General features: G+C 43.7%; 2 protein-coding genes across 20 annotated transcripts in view; one reads left to right on the top strand and one right to left on the bottom strand.

Annotated features, from left to right (window-relative positions):
• Positions 1 to 16,882, bottom strand: part of KMT2C (lysine methyltransferase 2C) — a 266,222-nt gene extending 249,340 nt beyond the window's left edge. For 13 of the 19 annotated variants that reach the window (XM_079151036.1, XM_079151033.1, XM_079151021.1 and 10 more), the window contains exon 1: positions 15,889 to 16,285. In XM_079151036.1, the coding sequence (XP_079007162.1) occupies positions 15,889 to 16,049 (161 nt within the window). In that variant the 5' untranslated portion in view covers positions 16,050 to 16,285. Of the gene's footprint in view, positions 1 to 1,781; positions 8,462 to 15,888; positions 16,286 to 16,768; positions 16,822 to 16,864 lie in introns of those variants that run through there. The other 6 variants (XM_079151028.1, XM_079151030.1, XM_079151024.1 and 3 more) reach the window with 4 other exon arrangements.
• A 4,645-nt stretch (positions 16,883 to 21,527) lies between these two features.
• CCT8L2 (chaperonin containing TCP1 subunit 8 like 2) lies at positions 21,528 to 26,078 on the top strand. The gene has a single exon (XM_079151616.1). The coding sequence runs from the start codon at positions 23,973 to 23,975 to the stop codon at positions 25,641 to 25,643; it is 1,671 nt and encodes a 556-aa protein (XP_079007742.1). The 5' UTR covers positions 21,528 to 23,972; the 3' UTR covers positions 25,644 to 26,078.
• The last annotated feature ends 1,422 nt before the right edge of the window (positions 26,079 to 27,500 follow it).

Here is a 27,500-nt window from a genome sequence, read left to right as displayed (position 1 = left end):
TTAAACCCAGAGGCACTTAACCACTGAGCCACATTCCCAGCCTCTTTAATTTTTTTTTGTTTTGAGACAGGGTCTCACTAAGTTGCTTAGGGCTTCACAAAGTTGCTGAAGCTGTCTCTGAACTTACAGTCCTCCTGCCTCAGCCTCCCAAGCCCCTGGGATTGTGCCATCACACACCCAGCTCAAACAGCAAAAATTTTAAATGTTCAAAAGTACTACTAAATCAAGTGAAAGATTAAACCTGAAGAACTGCTTTTTTTTTTTAATTATTAAGCAAAGGAGAACAATAAAGATTTTAATACAACACAACATACGTGACAAAGGTTCAAAGAAACTGGCCCTTTGACATTGTGAACTGATATAGTCCTTTCTGAAGGACAGACATTTCAATTTTTTTTTTTTTTTTTTTTTTTTTAAACAGTACTCTACCAGACCCCCAGCTCTACTTATTTTTGCAATTGGGGATGAATCCAGTGGAACTCCACCCCTGAGCTACAACCCCATTCCTTAATTTTGAGACAGGTCCTCACTAACTTGCCCAGGCTGGCCTTGAATTTGCAATCACCCTGCCTCAGCCTCCTGGGTGGTTAGGGATTATGGGTATGCACCACTACACATGGTCTCAAAGTTTTAATGAAAGCAAGAGTTTATATTTAGTAGAACCAGAATTATTAATAGATGATATTCTAAGGCTTTCTTAACTTGGATACACTCCTTAATTCTCTCAATAACAACAGCATGTAAGAATTCTATTATCGTCTCTATTTTATAGGTGAGGTGAGTAAACATACACAGAGATTAAATAGTTGATATAAGTCCAACAACCAGAAAGTTACAGAGCCAGAATCTGACACCAAACAAATGGACAATACAGCCCATACTCTGGTCAAGACATATGGACAATCCTAAAATATTTCTTTTAATCTAATGATCAGCCTGTGGAAATCTGCCCTATAAAATCAACTCAAAATATAAAAAAGGGTTTTATACAAAACTGGTAGCCAGAGTACTGTATACAGCAGAAGGTAGGGGGTGAGTGCTAGGGTAACAAGAGAAAAAGGATGGTGACACAAAAGATGGTGTGGCTAGTTTACTCAGTGGAAAATTAGGCACCCTTCAAAAATGTTGTGAAGGCTAATAACACAATCATTTTCAATCCCCAAACCAAAAAAGAGAAAAATTTCTTTTACATGTTAACAGGCAAAGTAGGCAACAAAATCTTATATCTACCATGACTACTTCCATAAAAGCAAAACATGCACATGAAAAAAGCTGGAAACAGATTAGAATAATAGTGCATACATTAGAGTGGCAAAAAAGAGTGTCTTTTTTTTTTTAAAGTATGTTCCAAATATTTTGTAAGATATCATTTTTTTAAGTAAAATTAAAGTGAACAAAGTAACATTTCCACAATTAAATATCCATGGGTTACATGATGATAGTAGAAGAAATTCAGACTCAACCTGAAAAGGAGAGAAATTTTTGATTCCAAAAGTTTTAGGAAACAATACTAAAATAATAACATAATCCTAAATCATGCTCATCTTAAATTAAAATTCTTATTTTAACCGAAGTTCAAATAAGTTCCAACCTATTCCCAGAATTACTTGAAAGAAGTATCCTACGTAACTTGGGTAGGAAAAGTCACCATGAACTTGAACAGGATTAGTAAATCTACAACTGAGAAATATAATGAGATCTTGTAAATAAACATTTGATACATAACTCTGGCATGTAAACCCAGAACTAATTTTCTTAAACTCAAAATGGCAAGTTCTTACCCAGCATTGTTCTCTAATAGCAGCCTGAGCTAGTAAGGAGGATCCCAGGACACCTGTCACCACAGGCCACCCCTGCAGTGCTTCCAGGTCCAGCTCTTCCAGCAACAGTTCACCAGCCAGGGAGAAGGAAAGGAAGACAAAGGGCTCAACAGAAAGAAGTGCTGACTGAAGGAGTGGAGGGTCACCAGGGAGGCTAACAAGGAGCTATATTCCAAACACAAAGGAAAAATGAGAGGAGGGTGAGGTCAGAAAAAGGGAGGATGATTCATGACACAAATTTTGTTATTGTGAAGGAGGAAAAAAAGTCCACACTTGGGTTCACTCCCGTTCTCATCATCCTTTAAAAAATAGATAAATAAATAAACCAAAGAATATCAGCAGCTTTGTGCTCCAGTCACTGGGGCCCAATGTTGAAAACCTGTGGTCAAGCTGGAGACGCCTGCAGCACCTCCCAGCTGAGTGGAGAGTGGCAGCTCTCACTCTGCAGCCTTGGGCTTTTCACTCCTACTTTCCTATTAACTGTACTTGGAATACTGAATCCCGGCAGCCCAAGACTGGCTGTGCAACACCTCACTGCTGCTCGCTTATGCTTCAACATGCATTCCTGGGCACAACCCTAATAGACACTTCTGACACACACCATCCAGTCTGCTAAAACACGACAAGTCCACAAGAGAGGACCTTCTCTTGAACTTCAACTGTGAAGAGTTTTCACACAAGAAGAAAAAGCAATGATACTGTCTACTTCCTAAACTGCTCCCTTCAAGGACCCAGCGAGGAGGAGAAAGAAACTTCATCCTCCCTGCACCCCAGACAGCTTCCAGCTTACAGAAATGCTCTTGTTCCAGGGGCTACGAAGGATGAATCCCTCAAACTTTTGGATACACATCAGGTGGTCCCTGAATCCTCTCAAGTTATACGAAACTTACACATCCACATTCACATCACGTTCCCCTGTAGAAAGACGGAATACACCGAACGGATCTATTCCTTCAAAGAGATTAAGGGCCACACTCATCAGAACTCACACTACGACGACCTGACTCAGGTTGGTCATGCAGCTTTCCTCTTACTGCTTCTGCTCTAGCCCTGCCTATTTAATACGAATACAGGACCCCATTCCACCTGCTTTCCAGTCACTTGTCAACTCCAACAACCCTGAGAAACTGGTGCTGTTATTATTCTACTTAGCAGAAGGAACAACTGAAGCACAAAGAAATCAAGTCATTTGCCCAAGATCACACAGCTGTTTGAAAACTATAAAACTTCACCAAGTGAAAGGTGGCTGGCTATTCACTTGTACACAGATTTTCTACTTCTATTAGCTAACATGTCATTGTTTAACACTCACCTGAGTTAGGGAGAAAATTAATTGATTTTTACATCAAAGATTCATCTTTGCCGGACTGCCAACTGCTAATACACAGACCAGGCAATTCAAGAAAGAATCACAAGAACTGAAGGAAGAACTTGAAAGATGTTTGTCCTGGGATAAAACCTCATTTGGAATTTTTAAGCTAAAGGTATCTGTTGATGACATGATCCTGTCTGTAGAAAATCTTGAAGAATCTATAAAAAACTACTAACACCAATAAGTGAGTTTAGCAAGATAACAGAATACATAACCAACAATCAGTTATATATCTATATACTAGCAACTATTTATAAGTGAAATTAAGAAAATTCCACTTAGCACAGCATCAAAAAGAACTACCTAAGGAATAAATGTAGTGATTTTAATGCACAAGACTTTTACACTAAAATTAAAATTGTTCATTACACTGAATACCACTGGTGACAGAAATTAAAATCAGAAGTCACTCATTTGATACTTAATAATCACATGTGACAGAACATCAGTTCCAGTTCTATGGCTGCTGCCAAGGTTGCTTTTCCAATTCACACATGATATTTTTCCTCTCTTTAACATCCTCAGTGGCTCCCCTCCCTACTGTCTGCAGTAAAAATTCAAAAATCCCGATTTATACTTTCCCCTTCTGATTTCCTACACAGAACTAGTTTCTTTCTTTTTTTCTTTTTTTTTTTTTTTTCTTTCTTTCTTTCTTTGTACTAGGGATTGAACCTAGGGGTGTTTAACCACTGAACCACATCCCCAGCCCTTTTTATTTTTTTTATTTTGAGGCGGGTTCTCACTAAATTGCTAGGCTAGCCTTCTAACTTGCAATCCTCCTGCCTCAGTCCCCTGAGTCACTGGGATTACAGATGCACATCACCATACCTGGCAAGGTTTTTTCTTAAAAAGCCAAGACCAGAGTCAGATGGACTCAAATTCTGACTCGATCTCTCACTATGTGACTTTCCTGAAACAGCCCCTTTACCTAAAAACTGGAACTAACAATTCTACCACATGTTAATTTTTCAAATATGGTTAACTCCTGGTAAGTACTAGAAGTATCTAAAACATACCAGCCAAGTTCTAGTTTCTTACCTGCCCAGTTCTCTTCAGAGAGTTTTTCTTCATCCAAAGGTTTGCCTTCCCCAAGCTTCCTCAACACTTTGTACAATCTTCTACTATAACATGCACTGACATGTGAGGAACTGAAGTTAAGGATCTTATCTTATTTTGGTCTCTCCAGTGTACAGTACACAGTAGATGCTCAATAAGTTGATTCTGCCTAACATGTTCCTGGGACAATAAATAGAACACAAAGTGAACCTGACTGAGGATAAAACACATGCTTACGGAACATATCCTAAAAAAGAAGAAAAAAAAATTTTAAGTCACCTATAACCTCACTTCATCATTCAGAAATATTAATATCTGATTCCTTCCCTCCTCCCTTGTACGTGAATGGGAGAAAGAACAAAAGCATGGAGCACAGTAGAGAAAGAAGCAAGAGTCAAAACCCCTAGGCTTCCTCTATTATTTCCAGCTCTGGAAATGTCTTTTATATTTAATTGCATATTAAAAACAACCTTAATTAAAATGCTATAATAAAATAGTCTCTACCAGTCACATCTAATCATAGGTAACAAAAAATACTCCAAAGCCAAATAAGAATTTGGGGCTAAAATGATGTTACCCTCTATAGCAATCATTAGCATTCTTCAGTGCTCTTCACAAGTATTTCCAGTTGTCTCTCCAGACTCATGATTGGGTTTCACTTCCTTGTGCCCCTGAAATTGGGTACTGCAATGTGACTTTTTCTAGCCAATGAAACGAATAGAACTAATGTGCTACTTCTGGATAGTACTTTTAACAGAGCACTATCTACCATGTTCCTTTTCCAATCCTGGCAATGGTGGAAGGACAGAAACGGAGCCCCCTTCAGAGTCTAAGAGCAGGGCTGCTAATCCAGCCCATGACAGACACACAGCACAAGCAGGAAATAAACCCTTGGTGACCAAGTCATTAAGAACTGCGATTCTTTCTTAGCGGAGGATAACCTAGATATTCTGACATACACATAAAAGGAATTTAGTATTTCTCCACATCACCCCCAACTTCAGTGTGAAGAACATTCTGCACAAAACTGCAAATTTTTAAAATAAGAAATGTAGGTACAATGTTTTTAAAGAAAAAAAAATAGTCAAAGGCTAGCAGAAATAGCTTTTCATGTAAAGACTACAAACTTTAACTACACATAAAAAAGGTACAGAGGAGCTGAGCATGATGGTGCATGCCAGTAATGCCAGTGACTGGGAGGCTGAAGCAGGAGGATCACAATTTCAAGACTAGCCTCAACAACTTAGCAAGGCCTTTAGACACTTGGCGAGATCCTGTCTCAAAATAAATTAGGGCTGGGGATGTAGTTCCCTGGTAAAGAAAGTGCCCTTGAGTTCAATCCTCAGAACCTCCTCCTCCCCCCAAAAAAAGAAAAACGCACAAAGGAGTACGTCAGTGGGAACATGCCACTACTCCACTCTCCCCAAAATAAAAACCTCTACTACATCGTCACCATGCTGAGTTCACAAAACTGTGGTTGGAGGTACAGATCATATGCCCAGCATGTGTAAGGCCCTGGGTTCAATCCTCAACTTAAAAAAAAAAAAGAAAAAAAAAAAAAATAGACTAGGGACTCAGGATTCAACAGAGCATGGCAAACACTATGCATCAACTGGAGCTGGCCTTCAGTATGCAATCATTTGCCATCCAAAGTGGTTCAACATTGTTATTTACACATTGTAAACTGCTCGACCTGGGGAAGATTGCTGGCTGCTTCTTCATTAACCACTCACAAGGTTAGTAACCAGACCCTGAATATTAGGCACCAACATGCTCAGCAAAGGGACAGCACTCCCAGCCTCCTCTGCAGCTACCTGGGTTACTGTGCCTAGGTTCCAGCCACCACTACACAAAAGTTAAAACATGCCACTTCTGAGAAGTGTTTTCCAAAGGGAGAGATTATACCCATGGTCTCCTCTTCCTTCAGTCTGCTTCATGAGACACAGGACAGAATAACTGAGGCTCTAGGAGCCATTATATAATCTTAAGACAAAGGCTATACTCCAGACACTTCTAAGAGGTGACATGAAAGGAGTCAAGTCCCTGGTGACTTTGCAGTGCAGAGACATCACACCAGCCTACTGCCTACACTCCAAAATTTGAAGTGAAAGAGAAATAACAACCCATTCAAGTCACTATTATTCTGGGTTATCTATCACATAAGGACATCCCAAATCCTTACACCTGGCTGTTGGCAACAGGCTCAGAAATAGAACCCAGTTCTTCCAACAGAGTCCATGATGCAGAAAAATAAATACATGAGATCTCTGTTGGTAAGTCAAAAAGGTAAAATAATACCCTTTAGTGTTGATGTTCTTAATTCTGGTACCTTTCTATTATTATCTAATTATAGTCCAACCTATAATGATAACTGCATTCTTAAGTATCACTTAAATTTAATAACAGTATCCTATCTCTATTTCAAAATACTATAGGGAAATAGGGGCCAAAGGCAGAGGATATCCTTATTTAACTATCTCAGTAAAAGTAGTCTGAAAAAAGTACACTTGTTACCATTTGTATCACACATGCTAAGTTCTTAGAGGCTATAACTCATAAAGTCATCTGCTTCTATTACATACTACTGTTCCACAAACCACCACAAAATAGATTAAAACAACCATTTTATTTATTCATGACTTTGCAAGCTGGGCTAAGCTCAGCTGCATGGTCCCTCTGCTACTCTTACTGGTGGTAGCTTTTGTGACTGGGTTCACCAGGCAAGTCACCTGGGCCTGAACTCTGCAAGGACACAGGGACGCTCAGGTCTCCTCTCTCCACATAGTTTGGGAACCCCTCCCTCTCTACATGTTCTCTTCAGCAAGGTAAAACCTAGCTTCTTGCATGGCAGTAACTCAGGGCTCCCAAGATTGAAAAAGTAAAGGCTGCGAAGCCTTCTTAAGGCTTGCCCCCAAACCTCACTGCATGTCATTACTGCTGCTTTCAACTAGTTACAGGGAGTCATGGGAATAGCCATGCTATGGGATAGCATGACCATCCGTATACATGGTTCACTAGGGTCACCAACATGATAGATTACCTGACCTTACAGGTAATTCTTGATACAGGATGTCTGGCAAGATCTAAGTTCTTTGGGGCACAGCTATCTGTAAGAAAAATGAGGGGCCAAACTAAATATTCTTGGAATTCTCATCTATATTTAATGTCTTATGACTCTATAAGTACACAAGGCTGAAAACAGGAAAACTTGGACAACTAACCAAATGCTTCAACTCTAGTAGAACACTCAAAGATGAGAGCTTAAGGTAAAGAATTTGGTTAGGTCCATTTTGTCATTTTGTATGCAACTGGGTGCTTACTTCAAACATGTGATGCATGTCATTAGAATCCCAAAGATCAGAAAATGGAGGAAATTAGGTTGCTTTTGGTTTTATTTGTTTGGTGTTTTTATTTGTTTATTTGTTTTGGTAGACACCAATAAAAATGAATTAAGAACAGATTTACTGTGACCAGCAACTATGCTGCTTCTAATGTAAATGGGTTACAATGTGGTATAAAGATTAAAAGTGACCAAGTATAAGAGATGTAAGAAATCATCCAGGTGCAATGGAACATGACTATAATCCCAACTACTTGTGAGTCTGAGACGGGACGACTCCAAGTTTGAGGTTAGCCTCAGCCATTTAGCAAGACTACCTCAAAATAAAAATAAAAAGGGTATGTAGCCCTGGGTTCAACCTCAGTGCTGGGAGGGAGTAAGAAATCATTTTAAAATCAACTCTTAATAAGTCCCATTTACAAAGACGTATTAATAACACCCTGGTCAGCAAGTCATAACATTAAAAACTCACTATAACAATACTTACAGGTTTTGGTAATAAAAAAAATTCTAAATAATTTTGTAATAACAATACCCATAGATTTTCAAGGGCATTACTGTATTTTTCATAACAAACAACATTCGATGGAGATATATGCTAACCAGCTTCATCTTTCTTCTTTATGCCTTCTCTAGGGGCAACTACAAAGAAAGGAAGTCTTTGCCCCACTAACTATTCATTATTTTATGTCAAGGCATTTTTAGAGCAAGTTATCTGTCCTCTCATCACTTGTCACCAAACAGTTGTATAACAAAAAGCACCTACTTGATGTACGATTGATGACTCACAGTGATGTCAATGACAGTAGACCCTTACAACGGCTCCTCCTAATAGCGCTTAGTTTGTGCCAGATACTGTATGACATCCTACAGACCCCAAACTCACAGCGATCTTAAATAGGCGTACTATTGTGCCCTCTCAAGATGAGACAATCGAAGCACAAAGTTACCTGCCCAAAACTCACGACAATCTTAAATAGGCGTACTATTGTGCCCTCTCAAGATGAGACAATCGGAGCACAAAGTTACCTGCCCAAAACTCACGACAATCTTAAATAGGCGTACTATTGTGCCCTCTCAAGATGAGACAATCGGAGCACAAAGTTACCTGCCCAAAAGTCAAACGCTAATAAAGAGTGGACTCTGGATTTGAATCCAGAGTCTTGGCTCCAAAATCCATGATGTCCTCAGAACTTGGTTTTCTCATTCACAGAACAGTAGTTTGAATTATTAGTTTTAAATGTAGAAACACATTAGAAAGTATATACTGCCTATAAGTACATTTACTATGTACCCTTCCAAATCTTTTTCTATGCACAAAACAATTTGGATTTGAATGCCTTTATACAGATTAAGGTTAGTACTAAACTTACTGCTTTATAACTCCTGAATAATTTTTCCTCAGGTCAACAATATATTAGACATTCTCCCACTCTGTACACACAGATCTGCCTATCTTGATCAGAACTGCGGAGTACAGGGCTGAGGTACAGGTCAGTTGTAGAGCACTCGCCTAGCACGTGCAAGGCCTTAGGTACGATCCTCAGCATGGGAAGGGGAAACACAACATGGCAGCGTAGTCCATTCTGTTGTCAACTTTACCAATTACCAAAGTAATACTGCTCCATGAGCATTTCTGGATGTGTATACTTGCCCATTTTTACTTAAGAGCATTCTCTGATTTCCTTTCTTGTTTTTCTGGGCATTCTTGGTCCCCGATCTCCTAAGGGTAACTAAGCACCCTACTTCCTTACTGTTTTCCACACTCCATATTCTCAGTGATTTCAGGTTAGCTTCATCTTCGATCATCTCACCTAATCTACTCTAAAACCCCATTTCTACGTCCCCAAAGGTTCTCTAAACATGTCTTTGTTCTAGACATCTACGCTAGAAATTTCAAAATTCCTCTGTTCAACCACTGGGATCACTCTTCCTTCCCCTCCACATGACCAACAACCTACCCTTGGCCTTGATTACCTCACACAACTATTTCAACAGTGTATTATCTCTTCCTCCAGGTAACTCTTCTCTTCGTGTGTATTACCACAGTAGTTTTTATTTAGCATTATCAAATCAACAAGTATTTGAGTACCTACATTCAACTGAATAAAATACTATGCAGGACACAAAGTAATTCAATAAAGTTACTATCCTTGGAAGACTATAAATGTGTTTTAAAACTGTTAATTATAAAAATAAAATAATCTGGGCATATTAACTGCAAACACTTAAAAATCAAGAGACTTCACATAAAAATCCAAATATCCAGCCTCTACTGAAAAATCAGAGTACCCAGAAACAACTTCTCACAGAGACTATTAGCCAGCAATATGTATCAACTACACAACCCTCCAAAGCTGTTTTTACTCACATTTTCTCCCCAATTCACAGACTTATGTATCAGCTATCATTCAGGATCTTATAAGCAGCCTGAAACTAATTTAAAGTTGCTTACCTGGTCCCTATAAACAGCTGATAACCCCTGACTAGAGAATAAAGCCCATACTCATTAGTCTGTCTTCAGGAACCATCATGGCCCCATCCCCTGTAGCAGGCGTCTTTTCTAGTTACACTCCACCAGGAAAACACCTTGTAAACGTCCCTCCTCAATAATTTCATACCCACTGTATATTCTCTCTTTTCACTCTACTTTCAGCAATCTCTCAAGGCTTAATTCAAGTACTACTTGCCCTATATCTTTGAGGACTCCACTCGGCCACAGTAAATCTTCTTGAAGAACTGACAGTCCATCCCTGCACATAGCACCTACACTCTCTGCAACATGGGAAAAAGCTAAGAACAAGTGAATAGAAAGCGTAAGGCTTTTCAAATCATTTCACAACTGTACATGGTACATAATTCCTGCTGTCATAAAACATCAGAAGCCCCAGGTGTGGTGATGCACACCTGTAATCCAAGGACTTGAGAGGCTGAGGCAGGAGGATTACAAGCTTGAGGCCAGCCTAGGCAACTTAGTGAGGCCCTCAGCAACTCAACAAGACCTCGTCTCACAATAAAAAATGAAAAGGGATGAGGATATGGCTCAGTGGTAATGTGCCCCTGGGTCAATTCACAATAGCAAAAAAAAAAAAAAAAAAAAAAAAAAGGAAAAGAAAGAAAAAGAAAAAAGGGGTGGGGGGGCACACAGAACAATTCTATCTTTTTTTATAGGTCTTTTCTAAAATATTAAAGTACAAAAAAAGCTGTGTCATTCCTGCTTATCTTAACTTACTCTTAAGTCCCTCAAATTCTCCAAGTAAAAAGACTAACAATTCTAAATTCAAAACTGGTCTTTCTACTACATTTTTCACAATAACCACCAGCATACATTTATACACCAGGGTCATCATAAAAAAATGATCCCCATGTTACTCCATAAGTTTTGGAACTAATCTTGTCAAGTTGTTCTGAAAATAGCCACTGTTAACAGAAACATGGTAAATAAAATTTTGAGGGCTGGGGTTGTGGTTCTGGGGTACAGCGCTCACCTAGCATGTGTGAGGCCCTGGGTTCAATCCTCAGCACCATATAAAAATAAAATAAAGGTATTGTGTCCACCTACAACTAAAAAATAAATAAATAAATAAATAAATAAATAAAATTTTGAGAAAGGAGGAAGGGATTAATCAACTTTCTGAAACTAAAAAGATAAAGACCAAAACTATATAGAGAAAAAATTAAAGAAAGAGAAACACATACACACACACTGATCAGACAGTTTATTCCAGGGCTTGGAAAGTATCTCAGTACTAAAGCACTTGTCTAGTATGCATGAGGCCCTGGGTTCTATTCCTAGCACTGCCAAAAAGAAAGAAAGGAAAAAAAAAGAAATTTATTCCATAGCAGCTAAAAATGAATTCAGCCCAAGGTGTCCCAGATTAAAGACTAAATCACATCATATCAAGGATGACTTACACTTCCCCACCAGGTAAGTGTGCAAAGAGTTTCTAATGTTCCTTACACTAAATAGCTAAGCGTTTTTATTTTGGAAGGTCAATGAGGTTGCATAAAAGCCCCTCAGTCAGAAACTGAATTGAAAGGTATAGGGTTGGACAGCTACTACCTACCCATGGAAAACTGTGTGCAGCCAGGAGAATTAACATGTGGTTTTGTAAAACTGATTAAGTGGGTAAAGCGGTGTGGCTTGTCACCCTGCAAAATGACTAAAAATTTGGCATCATAATAGGAAAATATAGCAAATTGCAATTTTCAGAATGGTGAAATAAACTGTAGTAATACTTCTAAATTTACAGGGAAATCCATCTTTATCAAGTTTATACATTAATAACCAACATAAAAATGTAAGAAGAATGATCTCAGAGGTAGAGCACTTGCCTAGCATGCACATGGCCCTGGGTTCCATCTCTAATACTGCAAATAAAATAAAATACTAGAATCACATTCTCAATTAGAAGTTTTTCTTTAATAAAACAACAGGACAAGGGCTGGGAATATAGCTCAGTTGGTAGAGTGCTTGCCTTGCAAGCACAAGGCCCTGGGTTCGATCCCCAGCACCGCTAAATAAATAAATAAATAAATAAATACAGGACAAGAAGACATCATAATTTGCTTGGGTTAAGAACAATCTCTTAACAGAAAAGAAAGGCTCACATGTCCTGGGCCAGTTTTTCAACTAAATTAGAACATTTCAGTGAAGCTTATTAAGTGCTAGAGACCAATAATTATCAAAAATTCCCATTTATCTAATCTATTGAAAAATAATAAAATTTCAGAATTGCTATCATAAAAATTCCAAATTTATATTATTTCAAAAAGCACAAATAATGGCAGTATCTTGGCTATAAACCTGCTGTTATATTAAATTGCATATATTGTAATGCAGAACAGTTTTCCATAACTTAGGTCGTTTGCAGTTGGAAACAAGAAATTTTGTTAGAGGAAAGGCCTCACAAATATGTGATGCCAACAGTCACTGGCTGCATAGCCACCTTTTGCTGATCCCTTGTAGGACATCATCAGTTGTGCCTAACTCTTCTACAATAATGCTCAAGGTAGCTGGGCATGGTGGCACACCCCTGTAATCCAGCAACCCAGGAGGCTGAGTTCAAAGCCAGCCTTAGCATCATCAGCAAGGTGCTAAATGAGATCCTGTCTCTAAATAAAAATATAAAATAGGGCTGGGAATGTGGTTCAGTGGTTGAGTGCCCCTGAGTTCAATCCCTAGTACCAAAAAAAAAAAAAAAAGCTGAGGCAAGAGGATCACAAGTTCAAGGACAGCCTTAGCAACGTAGTAGTGAGGCCCTGTCTCAAAAAATAAAAAAGGGCTGGGAATGTAGCTCTGTGGTAGAAATGGGTGAGGTGGGAGGGGAATGACCCATGTAATTATGCTCAAGGTAGCTCTCTAATATAGTAACTGTCCTCTAAAAAGAAAGTGGTTCGGGGTATAAAGAGTTGACTCAAAAAGGGCCAAGGACAGTGCCAGAGAAATCCTATCCCCACCACCTGCTGCTTCAGCACCACCTCCACTCCACCCCTTACATCAACTTTGATGACTTGGTAAGAAATATGGTAGACTGTTTCTTTGGCTTCCCAACTTAGTAATGTGAACTTATGGTCTAAAGAAGGAGAAAATAAAATCAAAGCTTCAGGAAAAGTTCCCTAACAGAAAAATCATTAGATTTCTAACATGTGCTCACCTGGGCAAGAGTCACTTTCTCAGTGGTAAGACCTGATAAAAGATTATGAGCTACTCCAGATAACCAAATAATTAGATAGTCCTTACAGTTGAGAAGACCTTTAAGACAAATGTAAATTTCAGTGTTCTACTTGACATTTGTGCAACAGGAAATCACTATTTATAATAGTAATTATAAAATTAATAACTTCATTTCAAAATTCTTAATTTGGGGTACTAAACATAATTCTAAAGTAGTTAATGTAAAGCCAGTAACTACACAGACTATGCTTTTTAAATGTGATAAACACACACACACACACAAAAAGCTAGCAATACAACACGATATTTAACTAATTACTAAAAATTCACCCTCTAGGAAAGCATAACTGGCAGTGCATTTGTTTTTTTTAATCCAAAGACAAATACACAAATACACTTTGGAAAATGCCGTAAGTCATCTTCTGTAACTTATCCCACTAAGTAGTGACCACCTAAGTTTCACTGCCCACTTAAAAACCTTTGCCTTTTACATTCCATAAAGAATACCTGCATTTCTTCAGCGAACTGCTTGCAATTTCACATTATTTTAAGCAAAATTATAAGCCTAAATTACATATGTGATACACATCAGTTTCACTTTCAGGGTGTCTACTAACCAAGTAGAGGGTCCTTTCTGCATGGACTCTAATATGGTGTGGAGACAGTGAAAGACCTCTTTGCCTTCTATTTCACACGTTAGTTTTCATTCATATGTTGCTAAAACAACTGGAGATTCCAATCCCTTGCAAACTCACCTAATTTTAAAGAATTCACTAAAAGTTCGGAATCAAAGTTACCACTAGCCTTTAAGACTACTGTACTAGCTTTCGAATCTAAGATTCTTCCAAGACAGAATTATTCAAGACATTTCCCAAAGTTTTGATATTTTATATTGTTAGATTACATCATCATTCTCTAGAAGTTTAACTCCTTGAAAGGTCACCTTTTTCTTCATTCATGAAAAAAAAATTAAAATAAGAAAGTGGTTAATACCCTAAATCAACATTTCTTTCAGTGCATGGTGGACCTGCACTAATACAACTGAGCTCATTTCAATAGTCAGAGCCTGTGCATGTGTGTACACACACGCTTGCTTGCCTGGGAGGCTAGAGTGGTGACAGCAAAGACAGGTCAACCCTTTCTTTCTAAAGGAGAAATTGAAATGCAAATCTAAAACGTAATCTTAAATTCATGTTCAATAAGAGACCAAGAAACACTTTTCACACAGTAAAAACAGGAAACAATCGAAGTAAAATGTTTCTTTAAAGAATACAGAAAAGGGTGGAAGAAGTCTAAAGTTACTATAACTCCACCCTCCTTCTCAAATTTTAGTTAACGCAGGCATAGCGATAGTATTTCATATTACAAGTGTATTTTATATTACAAGTGGTATAATAAACTAACTTTGTATCACAAAGAAGCTAATACAAAGATGTATACATCCTGTTTCCCTCAAGGTCTGTCACAGCTAGGTAAGAGCTGGCAATAAAGTGCGGAGACAACTGAAGGCCCCGAATCCTTTTCGTACTTTAAAAATAAATAAATAAAGTAATTCGGCTAGGAACTTAAGGGGTTCCCACAACCCCAGTCCTGCTATGGCTCAACTAACACTACTATTTTTACTCCAAATCACCAAACATAACAAGACCACTACTAAAGGACTGCATCTGAACCAGAGTCTAGCCACGAACCGGTTGGCTTGCTCAGGTCCCAGCGCACCCTTCCACGACCAGCAGTTCAATGAGAGTATCATACAATGGAATGAGTAAGCAGCACACGCCATTCTACAACTTCGAAAGACAAGCAGGGCTCTTCCACAGCACCCCGAGGAGCCACAATAGCTGAGCGACTCACTGGCAATAAAACGGGTTCCTTAATTTACAGGCCAAGGTGCCGCAAATTGCCATTTTGCAGGAACACACTCCTAGGCAGCTCGGCGGCGGGGGTGCACGGTCCTCAGGTACGCTCAACCGCGATCGAAACCTCCTCCCCGCCCCGCTGGCGCTGCGGCTGCAAGTCGGCAACATCCACCTCGGCGTCCTCCGAGTCGAGGCGCTCCTCGCCGCGGGCCCCGGGAAGACACCGGGCCGGGCTTCCGCAGCCCGTGCTGCTCGCACCTGGGGCCGTGCGCTCCCGGGTGGCTCCGGGCGCCGGGGGAGGCGGGACGGAGCCCCCCGGCTCCCTAACGCACCGCCAAGGCAGAGGAGGCAGGTTCGGCCAGGAAAAGTTGCAAGAGCCGCCAGCTGACAAAGGAGGCCCGCCCGGCTCCGCCGGCCGCACGGGACCACCTGGCCGCGGCGTTTGACAGCTCGGGCCGCGGGCGCCGACCGCTCCGAGGCTGCGGCCGCCCGCCGGGGCGCCGGCGGGGTGCGCGTCGCCGAGTCCGCGACGCCCGGCCAGGCCACGGGGTCTGCGAGAACCGTCCCCACGCAGCGGGGCACCGAGCGGCAGCGCGCGAGGCCGAACTAAAAGTAAAGTGCGCGGCGCGGGCGGCGGGACCCGGCGTCCGCCGGCGCCGGGCCGCCCCCGCCGGGCCGGGGGCGCGGGCCGCGCCGGGGGCGGGCGCCTGACAGCCCGCGCCCCGCGCCGCCGCGGCCGGCCGGGCCCCGCGCGCTCAACTTACTTCTTTCTGGCTCTCTGGAAAGGGGAAGCGCCATCTTTGCGAGGCCGGCCCCGAGGTCTTTTGTCTGCGGCTGCGGGGCTCGGGGCCGGGGCTCCGGGCTCCTCGGGGGGTGGTGGCGGCGGCTGCGGCTGCTCCGCGCTCCGGTCCTCCTCCGACGACATCCTAGTCACCAGGAAAGACACATGGGTCCCGGTCCTCCTCCTGGGGGGCTCCTCCCGCCGCCGCGGCCGCCGCCGCCGCCGCTGCTGCTCGGGTTCCTCCTCCCCGGCTCAGCCTCTCGCATTTCCCGCAGCCCCGGGAGCAGCAGCAGGTACCGGGAGAGGCGGCCGCGGGGAGCGAGCAGGACACGCACTCACACACATCGGCGCGGGAGCGCGCTCGCGGCGCGCGGGGGCCGGCGGGGGCGGCGGTGCGGGGCGGGGCGGGCGGGGCGGCGGTGCGGGGCGGGGGCCGCGGCGGGCGGGGCGGGGTGGGGCGCGGGCGGCGGCGGGCGGGGCGCCGCGCGGGGCGGCGGGGTCTCGCCGCGCCCCTCCCCCAGCCCCCGCGGCGCGCGGAGAAAGGGCGGCGGCGGCCCCGCCGGGGCGGGCGGGGCGGGGGTCGCGCCGGGCGGCGCCCCTCCCCCGCCGGCGGCCGTGCGCCCGTCAGCCGCGGCGGCGAAGTTTTGACAGCTGCTCCAGTTGTTGTGGTGGGTTCCGGGCTGCGCGAGCGCCGGCCCCCCGCTCGCTCGCGCCCGCGCGCACACGCTCGCTCGCGCCCGCGCGCCCTCGGGGCAGGGGAGGAGGAAGTTTTGCGGGTGTGCGTGCACCACACACACACACCCCACCGTGGCCGTCGCGCGAGGCCCGCGCCCGGCTCCCCCGGGGCGACCCGCACCACAGACCTCTCAAACTCGCCGCCGTCTCGCCCACACACGGCCGCTCGCGCCCCCGCCCCCGCTCCCGGCCCCCGCCCGCCCCCCGCGCCCGCTGCCACTCACGGGGCTGGCTCCGCGCATGCGCCGCGCCGCCGCCCGCGGACGCGCCGCCGTGACCTCACGCCCCTCCCCCGCGCCCCGCCCGCTCTGACGCGGCGCCGGCCCGCGCGGCTGCGGCCCCGCTGCGCCCCGGCTCGGGCGGCGCCAAACTGCGGACGTGAATCCGGGATCCGGAGCCCAGCGGGGTCGGCTCTTCGCACCGGCACGCGGCGCCCGCGCCCCCGCAGGCGCCCCGGACCTCCGTGTCACGCGGAGTCCCCGGTCCTAGTGGCGGCTGTGCAGAAGAAATGCGGTGCAACTTGGTTGCAGTCCAGCTGCACTGATAGTTGCGAGATTATAACGTCATTTTTTCCTGTCCAGAGAGGGGTTATAAAGCTGTCAGACAAAAAGGACGAGAAGGTTGTGCGGAATAAAACGCCGAAAGACACGACGAGCCCGCAGAAACCCATAAGCTGGTTCCCGCCGCGCTGCAGAGGCTCGCCCAGGGTTTCCCAGCCTCTCGGAGGCGAGCGGCGGCCGAGCGCCTGGAACGCGCACTTGCTCGCGGAGCACAGCCGCGCACGGGGCACTCCGGCTGCCGCGCCGACTGGCCGTGCGGACCCAGCTCTCTCCTGCTTTCCCTTCCCCGCTGACCGCCACAGGGGAGCGAAAGCTGCGCGCTGGGGCTGGGGGAGTATTAAGACCAGTCAGCCATTTGTGGAAGGACTGGGGTAAATTGGCACCGGGTAAGCACCTGCTCTGGGCCCCGCGCGCTTTCCGATCATGATTTCCTTCCCCCTTCCCAACACTATAAGGTAAAAATACGCTCGTTTTCCAGCAGTATTGTTCGCCGCCTTTGCTCTCCCAGTAGGCAGTATATTAACTTTGAACCGTGTTTCCTATTTGGGAAAAAATACACACTTTGATTACCAGAGCCTGTTCTAATGGGTTCGGGGTGTTTTTCCCCTAATGGTCAAAATGAGGAATATAGTAAGATAGACATTTTAATCCTGCAGGGTTTAACTCTTGCAGCTTTTTCAGGTTTATTAAATTTACAGTCAGATGAACTTTGGAACTGGGGAGAAGTATGGTAAATGCAAATTATAAATTTAAAGTATCTGTCACATATAGAAATACAACATATATATATATATAATTAGTAACTAACTTATGTAGTATATTTACAGAAAATTATTAAATACAAATATGAAAACGCACCCTTTTTCATTCTTTCTGTACATTGCACGAGTACACCTTCAAAATTGGATTCTTGATCCAAATGTTCATCTGTCCTCAGTACTGAAATTAGAATGGTCATTTCTACTGTGAGTTTCAGATGCACAAAATTACCCATCAAAATAATTGACTTTGATACACTTTTCAATACTTGGGAGAATTTAAATGTAGATACATTCGTGCAAATTTCAAGTCACTCTTACTGGAGAGTTAAAAGGAAATGGAGACTGAGAGAGAAATGGGGTAGAGTGCTTGGAAGTGTAGAAATAGAGGTTTGTGCATAGTGACACTTCAGGGAAGATAAAGGTTGATGCCATGAACAAGCCTGGCTTGTTCTCCACTCCTCTGGCCTCTGAGCATACAAGGGAGCCAGGATCTGTTTTCAGAAGGTCGACAGCAGACTCCTTGACATGAAGTTACTGTGGGCAGAGCAAATAAAATGTAAGCCATGATGCTGATGGAGGATTCTAGGAATACTTGTCCAACACAAATGAAGGTTTTCCAGAGGTTTTTCCATCTCAGTATCCAAACTACGCAGCTATGAGACCCCCATGGCAAAAATCCAGGAGTCATGTAGCTGAGGTTCCTCAAATTATACAGTCAGAAAGATATGCGCATCTGGAAGAGGGACCAAATGCAATTTTTTTAAAAAAATTAGAATGTCTACATTCTAATAAGTATACCCTAAATGTGAATTTTTAAAATACAGTAGATATTCACTAAACTGCTCATAACAATCACCTCTGAAGGACTGCATTATAAGGGACTTTTAATTTCTATATAACAGTTTTCTAAAATAGTTGAAATAATTATAATACAAATATATTTTTGTATAATACAAGTTTTTTAAAGTAAGATAATTGGACTCTTTTAAACGTGGGTGCTGTGTGAGACTTATTTGCAATGGAGAAGAACGAGGAAGCTTTTCTGAGTGTAGCACACAAGAGACAGTGACTGAAATTCATAGGAATATCCATTCTCACCAATTGAAGACATAAAATGTCATCGAGTGGCTTTTCTTTAGAAGGCAATTTTTATTGTTTTGCTTTCAGTGAATGTGAAAGTATTCTTGCGGCTCTTCTGTAGGTTTCTACTGATGTCCATCTCTTCTTGGTCTCCCATGAAGTCTAAGTCTTCAGTTTATCAAGATTTATTGCTATGCTGGTGGTAGCTTTTTTTTTCTTTTCTTTTTTTGTTTTGTTTTGTTTTGTTTCACAGCCATGGAAGGATGAAAACTTAAATTCTAGATATTCTCATTTTTGCACTCATATTTTTACTATTAAAATTGCACTTTGCTGGGGATGTAATTCAGTGTTAAAGGCTTACCTAGCTTTCATAAGGCCCTGGCTTCAATCCCCAGCATCACAAAAAAAAAAAAAAATTTACTGATTTCAGTAATGTACGTACTATACCCACATGATGAAAAACTTAAGGAAGAAACTGAGAAGAAAACAAACAAAGCAATCATCTTCAAAACTCATCTGAGTATGGGAGTATGAAGCATAAGTGTAATTGTGCACTGCATCTTTTATAGACATGAGTCTTGCCCTCTGGGGGTCTCTACTTTAAACCTGGCAGGAGTACAACAGGATAAACAAAAAGAACAATCAAGCAACGAGAAAATATCATGGGAAAACACACAAATAGAAAGATTAAATATTTACATCCATTGTGTACAAGACCATAATTTAGAAGGCATGCATCTGTGGGATTTGGGGGAAGGGCGGGGTGGGGGAAACCACAGCTGACGTCTGTGTCTATTCACAATAGGGTGGCACAGAAAACACTCTACTGGCAAGTGTCATAGACCAGATGAGGGATGATCATTAGAGAAAAGTCCCCCGCTCTCCTGTCCCACGCCTTTCCTGAGGCTCATCTCCTGGATAGGCACTCAAGCCACTGTATTAAATTCCTAAGGGTTGCCACCCCCAAGTGCCTCAAACTGGGGTGGCTAAAGACAATAGAAATGTATTCTCTTACACTTCTGGAGGCCAGAAATCCAGCTTAGGTATCTTCAGAGCTGGTGCCCTCCAGCAGGCTCTGTGGAAGACTCCCTTCCATGCCTTCCTCTTAGCTGCTGGTGTGTGCCACAACCTTTGGCGATCCTTAGCTGAAAGACACAGCACTCCAGTCTCTGCCTCCTTCATCTCAAGGTCTTCCTCCCTGTGCGCCCCATTTCTTCATGTGGCATTCTCTGCGTCTGCCTCTTCTCATTAAGGACACCAGTTGTACTGGATGAAGGGTCCTCCACAACTAGTATGACCTCATCTTAATTACATCTACAAAGAACTCTATTCCTAAATAAGTTCACATTCAGAGGTTCCAGGAAGGACGTGAATTTTGGAGGAAAATCATTCAGCCCAGTAAACTACTGAGCAGCCTATAATGATGCTTACACATCTTAGCAGATAAAAATATATATTATTAGGAGGACTAGAGATGTAGCTTACTGGTAGAGCACTTGTCTAGCAGGCAGGAGGCCCTGGGTTCCATCCCCAGAAGTACCCCAATGCCTAGACTGTGAAAGATGATTGATAGATAGAAAAATGTATACAATGGCCTAACCATATGCAATCTCTTCTTGGCATGAAAAATTATTTACATTTGTTTACATCTAATCTATATACCTAAAGGATGAATAAAACCTTCCAAAGTGAATTTAATAATGACAATCTCCACAAAGTAAAAAGTAAAATTGAGATTTGGTAGTTCTGTGGTTGGTGTGATCTATGTAGAAAAAGATCAAAAAATTCAGTCCAACAAACACAGTTTGGTCTACTTATGAGATCAACTATCTTTAGGAGTCACTGACAATGCTAAGATGGTCCCTCTCTTCTGTACCATGTGGTCCCACAGAACAGGATCACACATAAAGTTGTACACTCCTGCATTAGAAACAGCATAGAGCCTCAACCACTGCCCTGCAGGTGGAATCTAGTTCCTTGGCCTGGCTCACTGGGGTGGAGAGCCCCTCCACCCTCCAAAAGTGCTTGCCTCCCCCACCCTACCTCCTCACCTAGCTGTGGTCTTCAGGACTACAGTTGATGGACTGCAAACCACCATGCCATTCTGGACGCTTCTCTTTTCATCTGACCAATTCCTCCTTCTTTTTTCCATCTTCAGTTCTCATTTAAGACTTCACTTCCATCCATGACCTCTGCTGGTAACGAAAATGACCAGTTAACTGCCTGTACCCATCCTCTAAGCTCAGTGGAGACAGTGACAGTGATCTGCCTTAGCTACCCAATTAGTCAGCAGCAGCTCAGTAAATGGTTGTACAATAAGTGAAACAGATATGAAAATGATAGAGAGCTAAATGATCCTTTATAGAAGTGTCTGTCAGAAAGAAACTGTATCTTTATAGACAATGTATACATGAATACTTTGCTACATTTTGTGTTGGTTGTTCCATTTTACTTTTTGTGTGTGTGTGTGTGTGTGTGTGTGTGTGTGTGTGTGTAGAGGTGGGGGGTACCAGAGACTGAACTCAGGGGCACTCAACCACGGAGCCACATCCCCAGCCATATTTTGTATTTTATTTAGAGACCAGGTCTCACTGAGTTGCTTAGTGCTTCACCATTGCTGAAGCTGGTTTTGAACTTGAGATCCTCCTGCCTCAGCCTCCTGAGTCACTGGAATTACAGTCGTGTGCCACCACATCTGGCTACATTTTACATTTCTCTAACACATGAGCAGGTCATCTTTGCCCCATTACCAACCTTTGTTATGTGGTGCTGTCATGGGCTTTCAGAAGCCTGGATGTAGAGGATCCAAAATCAAAAGAAGTCAATCCAGGTATGTGGCAGCCACACCTATAATTCCAGTGACTCAGGAGGTTGAGGCAGAGCCACAAGCTCCGGGTCAGGCTGGGCAACATAGTGAGACCCTGTCTCAAAATAAAAAGGACTGGGGATGGAGCTCAATAGAAAGTGCCCCTAGGGTCAATCCCAAGTACTGGAGAAGAAAGGAGATGGGGGAGATCTAAGTAGTTGTCCACGGTCTTCAGACAAAATATTTTTATAGAAATATTCTCTGAGCCAGGATAATGTTGCAAGGAAAAGGATTATAGAATAGCATGTATGTGTTCTATGCATGCTTTTAATAGGTATAAAGTAAAAACATTCATGAAAAAAAATTGTTATCTCTAGGTTGGGATCCTAAGTGACCTTTACTTTCTATGTACTTCTTTAAAAACTTTTATAATTAATGGTATCTTTACAAAAGCAATCAAATTGTTTTTCAAAGAAAAATGTTTTTCCCTCCAAAATGATGTCCTTTTGAACCTTAACTGTATTTAACTTTGACTATGACATTTTCCCTGTTCTTTCTTGCTGTCATCTCCTCTGAGGAAATGTTAAAACAATGCCCACCATCCCATCGGGGCCTCCTGGAGAGTGCCATCAGCTTCAGAGTCCTGTTTTTCTTAGGGACATCTGCCACTAAACAAAGTAAACAGGATTTTCTCCAAATGAAAACTGGATGGCATTGCTCAGACTTCCCCTTAATCTCTACGGACAGAGTGTCCGTCAGTCCCACGCGCTTCTCTTCCGAACCCCATCGGAGCCTGGGTCCATTAGGTTCAAGCCATCTCACAGCTAGTTTCTAAGTTCCTATCTTTGTGTTCCTCATTGCACTGAACACAGTGGGTGCTCCAGAAATATTTGGTAAATTACAGAGAAGCATCATTATTCTGTATGAGGAAAGGAAGGAGGAGGAAAGAGGGAATGAAAAGAAGGGACCTAAATTGTTCTGCCCCGTTTTTGTTGCTTGGTTTTGTGTGTATGTGTGTGTGTGTGTGTGTGTGTGTGTGGTTGTTTGGTTTTTGGTTTTGTTTTTGCAGTGATGGGATGAAACCTAGGGACTCCTTGCCATTTGTTTGTTTGTTTGTTTGTTTGTTTGTTTGAGGCGCTGGGGATAGAACCCAGGGCCTGGTACATGCTAGGCGAGCACTCCACCACTGAGCTACAGCCCCAGCCCAGAAGGGACTTAAGTTCCAAGGACCTAGGGTAAGAAGGGCAGTTAGCATTTCCATCTCAGGGCCACCACTCTGTTCATGTTGGTTTTCTACCACCCTGACCCTCTGGGGCCATTTCTATTTGCGCGACTTGTCAGCATCTTCCCCTCCTTTGTGACCTGCCTTTTGCCAGCTCAGAGACATCACTGGCATTGGGAGCTGCTGCACAGGTGCACACGCTGAGCAGCCTCCCACATGCAACCTGAAAAGCCAACAGACCCACAGACACCTGAAGGAAACTGATAAACAGACACACGCTGATAAGATAGCCAAAAAGGCAAAGCAGGCAGACAGCAAAACACGACTAGTATTACACAGCGCTCCAAGAGAAAGTAAAACAACAAAACAGACATCACCTCTCATTCCCCTTCAAAAACAAATAAAAGGCAGCCTCCAGAGCCTCACTGGGAATCCAGAGTGGGCAGGTATTTTTGTCTCATTTCCTCTTCATTGTTACCCAGCTTAAAAGAAACTCTGAGTCTGGGACAGGGGTATGTGGACCTCCACAGCTGGACGACAAGGCATGGCCTTTGCCTGCCAGTGGGCCTCCCAGTTCCAACCGCCCTTCTGTGACCTCACTCCCTACCACTAGTTCCATTTGCCACTTTGTGATTTCATCAGTTAAAGATCCCATTTCAACTACTGCGCGTCAGAGGCCCCAAGAGCCCAGCTCCTTTACAGAATCAGCTTTGGGTGATTTTAGGACTGAGCTTTCTGCAGATCATGCTTGGGCTGGAGCCAGAGCACCTCTCCAGGTTGACTTCCTCAGATATCAGGTGAGGGGCACTTGGCTCCTGCTTCCACTGACCCCCTGAGAGGCTCTGAAGACCACTGCTGCCTCCAGAGCCTCTCTGCATACCCCAGGGGCCCCTATCCCAGGCCATGGGCAGCAGAGTCCTTCCGGCTCTGGAGCTGCCTCAGCGGCTGAGGCCCAGCCTGGAGGACAGCCGCAGAGCTCCAGGGCGGAGACGAGAGAACCTGCTGAGCGGCGTGGCTGCAGTCCGGACCCTGGCCAGTGTGGTGCGGCCCTGCTACGGCCCCCTTGGCCGGCAGAAGTTCCTGGTGACTGACAGCGGGGCAACGGTATGCACAGGCCACGCTGCCGCCATCCTCAGGGCCCTGCGGCTGGAGCACCCAGCAGCCAGGCTGGTCCGGGACGCAGCCCAAACACAGGCAGAGGTCAGTGGGGACGGCACGGCCTTCGTGGTCCTCCTGATCGAAGCCCTGCTGGAGCAGGCCGAGCGCCTCCTGCGGGCTGGGCTGCCTCGCACCCAGCTGCGGGAGGCCTATGCAGCTGCCAGGAAGGAAGTCCTGGCCACATTGCCCTCCCTGGCCGTCCGGTCTCTGGGGCCTTTGGAGAATCCCTCCTGGGCCCTCCACTCTGTGATGAATACTCACTCCCTGTCCCACACGAACTACCTGACCAAGCTGGTGGCCCAAGCCTGCTGGGCTAGCAAGGAGCCAGATGGCAGTTTCAAGCCTGAGCGTGTAGGAGTGTGCACATTGCGTGGAGGGACCCTGAGGGATTCCCACCTCCTCCCGGGGCTAGCAATTTCTGGAGAAACTCGGGGTCAAATGACTGTAGTGCTGACGGGGGCCAGGGTGGCTCTGTTTGTTTGCCCCTTTGGTCCTGCCAACCCAAATGCACCAGCCACTGCCCATCTCTCTAACCCCAATGACCTAACTAAATTTATGACAGAAAGTGATCAATTACTAGAAAAGCAAGTAGCCCAGCTGGCAGTTGGGGATATTAATGTGGCAGTGGTATGGGGGGACATCGATAAGAAAGCCCTCACCCTGGCTGACAAGCATGGCATCATGGTGATTCAAGCCAAGTCCCGGAAGGAGGTGGCTTATCTGAGTGAGGTGTTGGGCACCCCCCTGCTAACTCATCTGCTTCCTCCCCTGGAGCCCGGGAGATGCCGTCGGGTCTACAGGCAGGAGCTGGGAGACACTGCGGCTGTGCTCTTTGAGTGGGAATCCGTGGGCACCCCCGCCCTCACTCTGGTCCTCAGGGGTGCCACAGCTGAGGGGCTGCGGGGTGCGGAGCAGGCTGTCCACCATGGCATCGATGCCTATTTCCAGCTGTGTCAAGACCCCAGACTGCTTCCAGGAGCTGGTGCCGTGGAGATGGCCCTGGCGAGAATGCTCTCCGATAAAGGAAGCAAACTGGATGGGCCAAATGGCCCGGCCTTCCTAGCGTTTGCCCAAGCCCTGAGGTCAATTCCAAACACCTTGGCAGAAAATGCAGGCTTAGGTGTTTCGCAGGTGATGGCAGAAATGAGTGCACTTCACCAGGCTGGGAACTTCCTCATTGGAGTGGGAACTGAAGGGATAATAAATGTGGCCCAGGAAGGGGTATGGGACACCCTAATGGCCAAAACCCAAGGACTGCAAGCAGCAGCTGAGGCAGTACTGCAGCTTGTGACTGTAGATGAGATTGTGGTGGCCAAGAGAAGTCCCCTGTATCAGCAGGCCTCCCATCCTGACTCTAAGAAGGCCAAGGACTACCTGTCTCACCCAAAGAAAAAAGTCCTTCAAATGTACAAGTAGCAACATCTTCAATAAAATGGGAATTGCCAAGGAAGGCCGGATCACCCCCCAAAAATCAGTGCTTGCCTTACTTATTTCCTCCATGCTTGGTACGTTTGGAGTCAGTTTCTTTAGATAAAAATATGAAAGAACATAAAAGTTTTTCCACTGACTTCCTTTTCAAGTCTTGACTTTTTCATTTCCTGTTTCTCTCCATCAGATTCTGTTCCTTTCTATAATAAGAGCAGGATTCAATTCTAATAAGATTTTAAAATTGAGTACCTGAGCTTTGGGGATGCAAAAAAAAGGCAGGGGGTTAATAATCCCTTCTCGACCATGTGGGTAGTCTCTGAATGATATTCTAATATATGTGAATTTGTCTAGATGTCACTTTGCTACTCTGAAAATATCCAGCTTACAGGAGTGGTCAGTCATTCCTATTGTGGTTATTGGAAAAAAGAAGGGAATGACATTTTTTTACTATATGCATATTTAATATACATATAATATTATAAAAATATATTTATGTATCATATTTACATGTAATATATATTTTATACATATTTTAAAGCAAGGCAGGAAATTGATGGCAGGCAGAAATTTAAGTTGTTTTTAAAAAGAACTGAGGCTAGGGTGTAGCTCAGTGGTAGAACATCTGTCTAGCATGTGCAAGGCCGTGGGTTCCATTCTTAGCACCACATAAAAATAGATAAAATAAAGGTCCAATGACAACTAAAAAATTTTTTGAAACGTTCCTCCTGGCATAGATAACAGAAGATATTAAAAACAATAAAGCATACACATGCCCAGTGTTGTGCTCAGGTTGTGCAAGGACAGCGACCTCCAGGCTTGGGTTGGATGCTCCTGGGCACTAAAAGGGTCCAGGGGAGCTGTGTGGGGTCAGCACTGTTACCCAAAGCCTTTTCCACTTCAGCCCTCCAAGTCATCTACCTCTCAGTAAAAAAAAAAAAATAGAATCCAGGAGCAGAATCTAGGAGAGGAGAAATAGCAGTCTCTTAAAATCAAACAACAAAGCTTTGGACACTTGGAGGGAGTCAGACTCAGAAAGCAAACGTCTTATAGCATGCAGATTAGCTGACACAAAGCCAAACAAAATTCGAAGCATTCTTTTGAAACATGGAAGAAGTAAAAATCCTGAAAAGTTTTTAGTGTGCAAAAGATGATAAATGGAGATGTTAGAACTGTACTCATTATCACTAATTTGAGAAATACAAGACATCATTGATATATTTTTACTGTTTTTTGTCTTCATCATTATATTTTAGTGACTATAAGTGCTTTCAAATTTATTTCCTGCCCTCAAATTCTCTATGATCCTCAGAAAGTCTCAAGTTCCATAAGAATAGTAATAATACAGTTAACTTTTCAAAACAATTCGAAAGTACTTTATGTAAATTTTATTTAATCATCAAATTTATGAGAAAGAAACTTGACTATTGCTGTTGCCAAAGACATGATTGAGCTTTAGAAAAATTAATTAACCAACATTTAAGTAAGTAAAAGAAGGAAACCCAGTCTCTTACTTATCATTTGATTGCCCGAATCCTAAATTTCTCTATTGTGGATATATTCAGAGACATAGCCCTATGATTATGGAGAAAGTCTATCTAAATACAGTCCTTTGAAATTCTGCAATTAGTGTTTTTTAAATCAAATAAAAGCCAAGCTTATTTTGTGAAGATATAAAGATCGCTCTTTCTCGCAGAGAACATTTTAGTTGTAAATCCAAATCACATGTAGGCTAAAACATATAATGTAGTGTATTTTAAATGTCCTAAGTGTGATATAACAGAAACTTTTTAATAATCTATTTATGGGAAGTTACATTTTGACATTTCACGACCACCTCTTTTTTTC

This window comes from Sciurus vulgaris, assembly GCF_902686455.1.
Source record: "Sciurus vulgaris genome assembly, chromosome: 8".
NCBI classification, from domain to species: domain Eukaryota; kingdom Metazoa; phylum Chordata; class Mammalia; order Rodentia; family Sciuridae; genus Sciurus; species Sciurus vulgaris.
Note: the sequence above shows the minus strand (reverse complement) of the source record. Positions and strands in the feature narration are given on the sequence as shown.